Source organism: Ricinus communis, chromosome 2, assembly GCF_019578655.1.
Source record: "Ricinus communis isolate WT05 ecotype wild-type chromosome 2, ASM1957865v1, whole genome shotgun sequence".
In the NCBI taxonomy this organism is placed as follows: Eukaryota; Viridiplantae; Streptophyta; class Magnoliopsida; order Malpighiales; family Euphorbiaceae; genus Ricinus; species Ricinus communis.
The window spans coordinates 18,435,929-18,447,621 of record NC_063257.1 but is presented as its reverse complement, the minus strand read 5'-3'; the positions used below and the strand labels follow the sequence as shown (position 1 = coordinate 18,447,621).

At 34.0% G+C, this 11,693-nt stretch overlaps 1 protein-coding gene across 1 annotated transcript; it reads left to right on the top strand.

Moving 5' to 3' along the window:
• The first annotated feature begins 5,342 nt into the window (after nt 1-5,342).
• LOC125369285 lies at nt 5,343-6,089 on the top strand. The gene has a single exon (XM_048371298.1). It carries the CDS (start codon nt 5,343-5,345, stop codon nt 6,087-6,089), a length of 747 nt encoding a protein of 248 aa, XP_048227255.1.
• Nucleotides 6,090-11,693: the final 5,604 nt, after the last annotated feature.

The window sequence follows — 11,693 nt, the reverse complement described above, 5'->3', positions numbered from 1 at the left end:
ATATATCCCTTTTATGGGGTTGTTTTCTCATACTCACAAATATACCCCTCTTACGGGGTTGTTTTCTAATAATCACGAATATACGCCTTACGGTATTATTTTCTTATATTGATAAATATACAACTCTTACGGGGTTGTTCTATCATATTAAGAAATATACTCCTTTTATGGGATTATTTTCTCATACTTACAAATATACCCCTCTTACGAGGTTGTTTTCTCATACTCATAAATGGACCCCTCTTCCGGGATTGTTCTATCATACTCATAAATATAACCCTCTTACGTGGTTATTTTTTGATATTCATAAATATAACCCTCCAACGGGGTTGTTTTCTCATATTCACAAATATACCACTCTTACGATATTGGTTTTTAATATTCACGAATTACCCCTCTTATGGGGTTATTTTCTCATATTAAAAAACATACCCCTTTTACGCGGTTGTTCTCTAATGCTCACAATTGTACCTCTCTTTTGGGGTTGTTTTCTGATATTCACAAATATACGCCTATTACGGTGTTGTTTTCTCATATTAAGAAATATACTCCGATTATGGGATTATTTTGTCATACTGAAAAATATAACCCTCTTACGGGGTTGATTTCTCATATTCACAAATATACCCCTTTTACGGTGTTTATTTCCTCAAGCTCACGAAAATATAACCCTCTTACGGGGTTGATTTCTCATATTCACAAATATACCCCTTTTACGGTGTTTATTTCCTCAAGCTCACAAATATACCCCTCTTACGGGGTTGTTTTCTTATATTGGCAAATATACTTCAATTACGGGGTTGTTTCTCATATTAAAAAGATATATCCCTATAATGGGATTATTTTCTCATACTAAAAAATAAACCCCTCCTACGGGGTTGTTCTGTCGTATTTATAAATATACCCTTCTTACGGGCTTGTTTTCTCATATTCACAAATATACCTCTCTTGCAGGATTGTTTTCTCATACTAAAAAATAAACACCTATTAAAGGGTTTTTTTCTCATATCCACAAATATACCCTTCATATATGTTTTTTTTCTCATTTTCACAAATATACCCCTCTAACGGGATTGATCTATCATACTCACAAATATACTCCTCTTATGAGGTTGTTTTCTAATATTGACAAATATACCACTCTTGCTGGTTTATTTTCTCATATTTAAAAATAAACCCCTGTGATAGGGTTGTTTTCTCATATTCACAAATATATCCCTTTTATGGGGTTATTTTCTAATATTAAAAAATATACCACTTTTACGCGGTTGTTTTCTCAAACTCAAAAATCTCTCTTACGTGGTTGTTTCCCATATTCACAAATATGCCGCTTTTACGTCGTGGTTTCCTCATACTCATAAATATACCCCACTTACGAGGTTGTTATCTTATATTAACATATATACCCCTATTACGGGGTTATTTTCTCATATTAAAAAATATACCCCTCTTATGGGGTTATTTTCTCACACTCATAAACACACCACTATTACGGGATTGTTTTCTCATATTCATAAATAAACCCCTCTTACAGGGTTTCTTTCTCGTATTCGCATATACACCCCTCTTACAGGTTATTTTCTTATATTGATAAATATACCTCTTTAACGGGGTTGTTCTATAATACTTATAAATATACCTCTCTTATGGGGTTGTTTTCTAATATTGACAAATATACCCGTCTTACAAGGTTGTTTTCTCATATTAAGAAATAGACCTTTGTTACGGAGTCGTTTTCTCATATTCACAAATATATCCTTCTTATAGGGTTATTTTCTTATATTGACAAATATACCCCTCTTACGGGGTTATTTTTTTATATTAAAAAATATTCCCCTATTATGGGGTTATTTTCTTATACTCACAAATATACCCCTTTTACAGAGTTGTTTTCTTATATTCATAAATATACCCATCTTATAGGATTGTTTTCGCATATGCACAAATATACCCATCTAACGGGGTTGATTTTTCATATTCATAAATATATCCCTTTTATGGAGTTGTTTACTCAAATTCACAAATATAGCCCACTTACGGGGTTGTTTTTTATATTGACAAATACACCCCTTTTACGAGGCTGTTCTATCATACTTACAAATATACCTGTCTTACACGATTGTTGATATGGATGGGCCAAGGCTTAACGATGTTAATTTGGATGGGCTTGATGACGAGGGCAATAAGAAAGAATCAAGGAAGGATCCATTAAGTTTAGCACAAGGTCCAATTACAATGTCAAGGGCCAAGAAGCTTCAAGAGTCCTTAAATGGCTATATGCAAGAGTGGTCTAACAATAGAAGTTCAATAGAATTTGGCCCAAATGAAATTCATAAAGAATGGGCTTTGTTTAATGTTCTTAAAGTCCAAGTTTATGAAGGCTAAATGGGCTTTGTTTAATGTTCTTCAAATCCAAGTTTATGAAGGCTTTGTTTAGCTCTGAGTATCCTATTTGGTTAGATGTTAGAGTTTCCTAAACTTGTAAGAAAACCCATATTAGATCATATTAGTTAAGTAAGAGTTATATTCTTACTAGGACTTTGGATATGTCTTTAATACATGTCAAATTCGTATGCCTTTGGCAGATGATGATTAATTAAGGTTTTACTTTCTTTCAAGCCAAAATTGTTTGTAGCTTGTGTTCTTGTTTGAATGCAAAACTTACTTATCAAGGACTTGATCTATCCTTGTGGCGTACTTAGGATTGGGGTTTAAGGGACTTAGTTTTCCTTAGGTTCTAATTCTTGATCACCTTACAATCTGATTAGATGAACCTAAGGTTTGATTTCAAGAAATCCTTTAAGTTTTCAAGTTAGTGATTCACGCGTTCATAAGGATTAAAGTTCGTGGGTTCTATTCTTGGAGGTTCTTTAACATTTGGTATCAGAGCTCTTGGCTCTTGAATCAGGTTACTTATCCTTCTTTAATGTTATTTCACTGTGTTCTTTAAGTTTCCAAGTGATTTAATTCTTTTCTTGATAACAATCTTGACTGTTCTTATTTAGCTTGTTCTAAGATTCAAATAAAAATAAATAAAATAAAAATAGAAGAAGAAAAGAAAAGAAAGAAAGAAAAAAAATCAAATCTTGGAGGAATTCAATCTCCAAGTGTGATTCTTGAAGAATCTTGATTTTTTATAAGGTTATTGACTTTTTCTTGAATCCAGTTGGTGTTTTAATGAAACCCTATTGCTAATTTCATATTTTATGATGATATTAGGATTGTTATGAGTCATAACATTGCTGGAATTTATAGGTTCCTAATCTTTAAAGGATTCTTAAGCTAGATACACAATATCTTGAAAGAAATCCTTATTTACAAGGGAATAGGTGGCTGACTTATAGGAAACTACCTAATACTCTTTCCTATTGTTGTTGATACTTATACACATGTTTCTAGGGTCTTTTCCTTCATTATTTTCGTGCTTTTCCTTTGCAAATGTTGTTTTCGTTTTCTCTTCAAGATTGGGCAGATTTGGCATTCTTGCTGATCAAAGAGGTAACTTTAAATCTTGAACGAATTTCCTTGAATTTTTACATCTTAGATTGTTCCTCTTTCATGTTCTTTGAATCTTTTTGAGTTTTCTAACATTCTTGAACACTAAACTCTTGTTCTTATTGTTGTTTGGTTTGGAATTCAAGATTCTTGACCAAAGATACTTTCTTGATTCTTGAACAATTTTTCCTTAAATCTGTGCATCTTAGATTAATTCTTTCACATGTCTATTAAATCTTTTTGAGTTTTCTATTACCCTTGACTCCAATGTTTCTTGATTTCATTACTGTTTTGCTTGAAATTCTTAATTCTTAACCACTTGCTTCAACTAGGCTTTTAAAGCTTGATTCTTTGTGTGTTGATTGTATAGTTTGAACTTTATGTGCAAATTCTTGATTCACATAAGAACACTTGAGACCAAGCCGAGTGGTGTGAGTTTCAATCTTGAGTGTTAACATTATTGTGTGTAAACACGAGAGCAAACCCCTATTTTTGGAGAGTAGACACGTAAAGGTGCGATTGGTGAGGTCCTAATATTTTTAATTCTTATTATTTGCATACTAACTTTTTATTACAACAATGTCAAATACCTCTAGTGGAGGTAGGAGAGAAGAGAATGTGCCTCAAGTTAATCATGGCATATCCACAGCACAAATGCATGAAAATGAAAGAGTACAACAGAGTATAATGAACATCAATGAAGCTCTGGAAAGGATGCGATTAGATATGGCAAACAACCGAAGAGCCATATTGGAGTAAATCAATGCTAATACTCGTGTAGAAAATAATAGGCAGAGCTTGGTAGGAAGATTTAGAACTAGGCTATGATGATGATGATAATGCCACAATTGTGGGTGTTGGCTGTGGCATGGGTAGAGAAGCTAGAGGAGGCCAAAACAATGTAATGGGTAGAAGGAATCATGGAGGTGAGTGTGGTGGTTACTATGGGTATAATGATGATGTGGATGAAAATTTGGATTGCATCAAAATTAGGATTTCTACCGTTTTAGGAAAATCAGATCCAGAGGCATATTTGGAGTGGGAAAAGCGAGTAGACCTTATCTTTGATTGTCATAACTTTTCGAAGGAAAAGAAGGTAAAGTTAGTGGTTACTCAATTTTCTGAGTATGCAATAGTGTGGTGGGATCAATTGGTGGTGCATAGGAGAAGAAACATGGAAGAGCCTATTGATACTTGGCATGCTCTTAAAACCATCATGAAAAGACATTTTGTACCTAGATATTATCATAAGGAGTTACATCAAAGACTCCAATATTTGAAGCAAGGCACTAAAGATGTAGAGGATTATTATAAGAAAATGGAGATGCTCATGACAAGGACTGATTTGGATGAAGATAGGGAAGCTACCATGGCATGTTTTATTAGTGGGCTTAATAAGGAGAATGTAGATAAGTCGAATTGCAATATTATATAGAACTTGAGGAGTTAATTCATCTTGCAATTAAGGTTGAAAAGCAATTAAAACCAAGGGGAGCAATAAGGTTTGAACAGAAAGGCACTTCAAGCAATAGGCCTAATTGGTCTAATCAATGGAAAGGAAACAAAAGAGGAGATGATAAGGCTGTTTTTGATAGGAATAAGAGTAAGAATGTTTCAGGCAACAAGGAGACCAGCACAGCTGAAGCTAATAAAGGGAAAAATAGGGATAATTAATGGTTGAAGTGTTTGGGGCGTGGGCACATTGCTTCACAATGTCCTAATAAGAGGACAATGGTTGCTAGGGAGCATTGTGAGATAGAAATAGCAAGTGAAGAGAGTAGTGAAGATAAGATGCCACCACTATAGGAAGTGATCTTTTGGTTACTAGGTGCACACTTAAAGCATAAATGAAGGAGGAAGATAATATGGAGCAACAAAGGGATAACATATTCTATACTAGCTGCCATGTGCAAGGTAAGACATATAATGTCATTATTGATAGTGGTAGTTGTACAAACGTTGCTAGCACTTTAATGGTAGAGAAATTAGGGTTAAATCTCATTCCACATCCAAAACCTTATAAGTTATTATGGTTAAACAATTATGGTGAAATAAAAGTGAATAAGCAAGTTATTATGACTTTCACTATTGGGAGGTATTCAGATGAAGTGCTATGTGATGTAGTGCCAATGCATGCTAGCCATATCTTGCTTGGTAGGCCATGGCAATTTGATAGAAGGGCTGTCCATGATGGATTCCTTAATAGGTACTCTTTTGTAAAAGATGGGAGAAAAGTCACACTTACTCCTCTTTCTCCAAAAGAAGTGTATAATCACCAATGTAAATTGGAGAGGAAAAGGAGTGAGGCTGAAAGTAGCAAAATTAAGGGAGAAAAATCAAGGAGCATTAAAGATACAAAAGAGAGTGAGGTTCGGCCTAGAGAGAAAAATAAGAGAAATGGGAGCTTTTTGGCTAGGGAAAGTGAGGTAAGACATGCATTTCACTCAAGTAAATTGTTGTTTATACTTACTTATAAAGATGTTTACTTGAACACTACTGAACTTGGTCTTTCCTTACTAAGTGCATTTACTAACCTTTTGCAAGAATTTGTTGATGTCTTTGCCGAGGAGATACCAAGTGGTTTACCACCATAAAGATGCATTGAGAATCAAATAGACTTCACTCTAGGGGCTGCCGTACCAAATAGACCACCCTATAGAAGTAATCTAGAGGAGACAAAGGAGCTTTAAAGGCAAGTGGATGCATTGATGTCTAAAAGGTATGTACGACAGAGCTTAAGTCCTTGTGTTGTTTCGATCATTTTGGTTCTAAAGAAGGATGGCACTTGGAGAATGTGTGTGGACTGCCATGCAAATAATAAAATAACAGTAAAGTATCGTCATCCTATTCCTAGGTTAGATGATATGCTTGATGAGTTGGATGGTGTATGTTACTTTACTAAGATTGATTTGCGTTCAGGGTATTATCAAATTAACATGAAAGTTGGGGATGAGTGGAAAATAACATTTAAGACTAAGTATGGTCTTTATAAGTGCCTTGTAATGCCATTTAGGCTTACTAATCCACCTAGCACTTTCATGAGGTTGATGAGCCATGTATTGCATGAATTTCTTGGTAAATTTGTAGTTGTATATTTTCATGATATTCTAATCTATTCCAAGTCTTTCGATGATCATGTTTTGCATTTGCGTAGGGTCTTAGATGTTCTTAGGAAAGAAAAATTGTTTGGTAATCTAAAGAAGTGTAGTTTTTGCATGGATAAAGTCATACTTTTAGGTTTTGTTGTTAGTTCTAAAGGTCTAGATATTTATGAGAAAAAGGTGAAAGCAATTAAGGAATGACTGACACCTGCCAACATAAGCCAAGTTAGGAGTTTTCATGGTCTTGCTAGTTTTTATAAAAGGTTCATTAGGGACTTTAGTAGCATTATCGCACCTTTGAATGAGATTGTTAAGAATAATGTTGGGTTTAATTGGGGTGATGCACAAGAAAATGCTTTTTATTTACTTAAAGATAGATTGTGTAATGCTTCCTTTGCTGATTTTATCTAACTTTGACAAAACCTTTGAGAATGAATGTGATGTTAGTGGTATTGGTGTTGGGGCTATTTTGATGCAAGAGCAAAGGCCAATTTACTATTTTAGTGAAAAGCTAAATGGGGCAGCACTGCGGTACCCAACATATGACAAAGAACTCTATGCTTTGGTTCGTGCTTTGCAAATATGGCAACACTACCTTTGGCGTAAGGAACTTTTCATACATATAGATCATGAGAGTTTGAAGCATCTCCTGGGACAAGACAAGTTGAACCGAAGACAAGCAAAGTGGATGGAGTTCATTGAGATATTTCCATATATGATCAAGTATAAGAAGTTTAAGGAGAATGTGGTTGCTGATGCATTATCCTGAAGGTATCTTTACTTAATACTCTTAATTCTAAGTTGTTAGGTTTTAAGTTTATTAAGGAGTTGTATTTGAATGATAGTGATTTTGGTAATGTGTTTAATACTTGTGCTAATAGGGCTACCTTTAATGATTTCTATGTGTTTGATGGATATCCTTATAAAAAGAATCGCCTATGCATTCCTAATTGTTCTTTACGTAAGATAGTTGTCAAGGAGGCACATGGGGGCAGTTTAATGGGTCATTTTGGGGTGCATAAGACTTATGACATACTGATTGAACATTTCTTTTGCCCTTGCATGAAACGTGATGTGAATAAAGTGTGTGACCGATGCATTGTGTGTTTAAAGGCTAAGTCTAAATTGCAACCCACGGGTTATTTACTTCTTTGTCTATTCTTGATGTTCCTTGGACAGATTTATCTATAGATTTTGTACTTGGATTGCCTAGCACTAGTAAGGGTCGAGAAAGTATATTTGTTGTTGTGGATCATTTTAGTAAGATGACTCACTTTAATACCATGCCATAAAATCGATGATGCTACTTATATTGCTGAATTGTTTCTCAGGGAAGTTGTGCAATTTCATGGAGTTCCAAGAACCATTGTAAGTGATAGGGATCTTAAATTCTTAAGTCATTTTTGGCTTGTGTTATGGGGTAAGTTAGGCACTAAATTATTATTTTCTACTACTTGTCATCCACAAACAGATGGACAAACCGAAGTTCTTAATAGAACTTTGGTTCAATTGCTTCGTTCTTTAATTTTTAAGAATCTTAAGTCTTGGGAGGATCTTTTGCCATATGTAGAGTTTGCATACAATAGGGCTGTTCATAGCACTACAGATTATTCTCCATTTGAAATCGTTTATAGTTTTAACCCATTAACTCCTATTGATTTAATTCCTTTGCCTCTTAATAAGCTTGTTAGTCTTGATGGTTCTTCTAAGGCAGATTTATTTAAAAGACTACATGAACAAGTTAAAGACAGGATTGAGAAGCAAAATACTAGAATAGCTGAAAGGGTTAACAAAGGAATAAAGCCAATGGTGTTCTGACCTGGTGATTGGGTTTAGGTGCATTTCGCAAGGAAAGGTTCTCAAATCAAAAAAGTCAAAGCTAAGTCTAAGGGGTGATGGACCATTTTAAGTACTTGAGAGGATCAACGACAATGCTTACAAAATTGATTTACAAGCTAAATATAATATGAGTGGCACATTTAATATTGCTAATTTGAGTCCTTTTGATGTAGGTGATGAGCTTGATTCGAGGACGATTCATCCTAAAGAAGGAGGGAATGATACGGATGGGCCAAGGCTTAAAGATGTTAATTTGGATGGGCTTGATGACGAGGGCAACAAGAAAGAATCAAGGAAGGATCCATTAAGTTTGCCATAAGGTCCGAATACAAGGTCAAGGGCCAAGAAGCTTCAAGAGTCCTTAAATGGCTATATGCAAGAGTGGCTAACAATGGAAGTCCAATAGAATTCGGCCAAAATTAAATTCATAAAGAATGGGCTTTGTTTAATGTTCTTAAAGTCCAAGTTTATGAAGGCTAAATGGGCTTTGTTTAATGTTCTTCAAATCCAAGTTTACGAAGGCTTTGTTTAGCTCTTAGTATCTTATTTAGTTAGATGTTAGAGTGTCCTAAGCTTGTAAGGAAACTCATGTTAGATCATATTAGTTAAGTAAGAGTTCTATTATTACTAGGACTTTGGATATGTATTTAAAACATATCAAATTCGTATGCCTTTGGCAGATGATGATTAATCAAAGTTCTTAATTTCTTTCAAGCCAAAATTGCTTGTATTTTGTGTTTTTATTTGAATGCAAAACTTACTTATAAAGGAGTTGATCTATCCTTGTGGCATACTTAGGATTGGGGTTTAAGGGACTTAGTTTTCCATAGGTTCTAATTCTTGATCACCTTACAATCTGATTACATGATCCTAGGGTTTGATTTCAAGTTGTTCTTGAGTTTTCAAGTTAGTGATTTACATGTTCATAAGGATTAGAGTTCGTGGGTTCTATTCTTGGAGGTTCTTTAACGTTTGGTATTAAAGCTTCTTGAAGCTTCTTGGCCCTTGACCTTGTAATCGTACCTTGTGGCAAACTTAATGGATCCTTCCTTGATTCTTTCTTGTTGCCCTCATCATCAATCCTATCCAAATTAACATTTTTAAGCCTTCCATCCATATCAGTTGTTTTCTAATATTCACCAAAATACCCCTCTTACGGGGTTCATTTCTCATATTGATAAATATATCCCTCTTGCGCGGTTGTTTTCTTATATTGACTAATATACCCTTTTACGGGATTGTTCTATCGTACTTACAAATATAACCCTCTTACGGGGTTATTTTCTAATATTGACAAATGTACCCACTTACGAGGTTACTTTCTCATATTAAGAAATAGACCCCTGTTACGGGGTTGATTTCTCATATTCACAAAATATCCCTCTTATGGGGTTATTTTCTTATATTGACAAATATACTCCTCTTACGGGGTTGTTTTCTAATAGGAAGAAATATACTCCTTTTACGCGATTGTTTTCTCATACTCACAAATATATCCCTCTTACGGGATTGTTTTCTCATATTAAAAAATATACTCCCGTTACGGGGTTGTTTTCTTATAGGAAGAAATATACTCCTTTTACGCGATTATTTTCTCATACTCATAAATATATCCCTCTTACGGGATTGTTTTCTCATATTAAAAAATATACTCCCGACACGGGGTTGTTTTTCCGTATTCACAAATATACCCCTCTTACGAGGTTGATTTCTCATATTCATAAATATACTCCTTTTTGGCGTTATTTTCTCATACTCACAAATATACCCCACTTACAGGGTTGTTTTCTTATATTGACAAATATACTCCTCTTATGGGGTTATTTTTCCATATTAAAAAGTATACCCCCATTATAGGGTTATTTTCTCATACTAAGAAATATACCCGTCTTATGGGGTTATTTTCTCATATTCATAAAAATTACCCTCTTATGTGGTTGTTTTCTAATATTGACAAATATACCGCTCTTACCAAGTTGTTTTCTCATATTAAAATATTATTCCTTTTACGCGGTTGTTTTCTCATAATCACAAATATATCACTCTTACGGGGTTATTTTCTCATATTCACAAATATACCCCTCTTACGGGGTGATTTCTCACATTCACAAATATATCCCACTTACGAGGTTGTTTAACCATATTCATAAATATACCTCTCTTACGGGGTTGTTTTCTCATATTCACAAATATACCCCTCTTACGGGGTTGTTTTCTTATATTTACCAATATAGCCCTTTTACGGGATTGTTCTATCATACTCACAAATATATCCCTCTTACTAGGTTGTTTTCTCATATTCACAAATAAATCCCTCTTACGGGGTTTTTTTCTCGTATTCACAAATATACCCATCTTATGGGATTGTTCTCTTATATTTATAAATATACTTATTTTATGGGGTTGATTTATCATACTCACAAATAGACCCCTTTTACTAGGTTGTTTTCTAATATTGACAAATACACGCCTCTTACAGGGTTGTTTCCTTATATTCACAAATATACCCCACTTACAGGGTTGTTTTCTAATATTGATAAATATATCCCTCTTACACTATTATTTTCTTATATTAAAAAATATGCCCTTATATCGGATTTTTTTTCTATTACTCACAAATATACCAATCTTATGGGGTTGTTTTCTCATATCCACAAATATACCCCTCTTACGGGTTGTTTTTTTAAATCCACAAATATACCCCTTTTACGGGGTTGTTCAATCATACTTACAAATATACTCCTCTTACGGAGTTGTTTTCTCATATTCACAAACATACTTCTCTTACAAGATTGATTTCTCAAATTTACAAATATATCACTTTTACGTCGTTGTTTCCTCGCACTTACAAATATTTTCCACTTATGGGGTTGTATTCTTATCTTGACAAATAAACTTCTCTTACGGGATTGTTTTCTCATATTAAAACATATACCCCCATTATGGGATTGTTTTCTCATCCTAAAAAAATATACCCCCATTATGGGGTAGTTTTCTCATATTCATAAATATACTTCTCTTATGATGTTGTTTTCTTATATTGGCAAATATATTTTTTTTTACGAGGTTGTTCTATTATACTCACAAGCATACCCCTCTCACGGGGTTGTTTTCAAATATTCACAAATATATCTCTCTTATGGGGTTGATTTCTCATATTTATAAATTTACCACTTTATGATATTGATTCCTCATACTCACAAATATACCCAACTTACGGGGTTGTTTTCTCATATTAAAAAATATACCCCCATTATG

Coding starts and splice junctions, on each gene's coding strand:
- LOC125369285 (XM_048371298.1), top strand. CDS start 5,343: ATGAAGGAGGAAGATAATATGGAGCAACAAAGGGATAACATATTCTAT.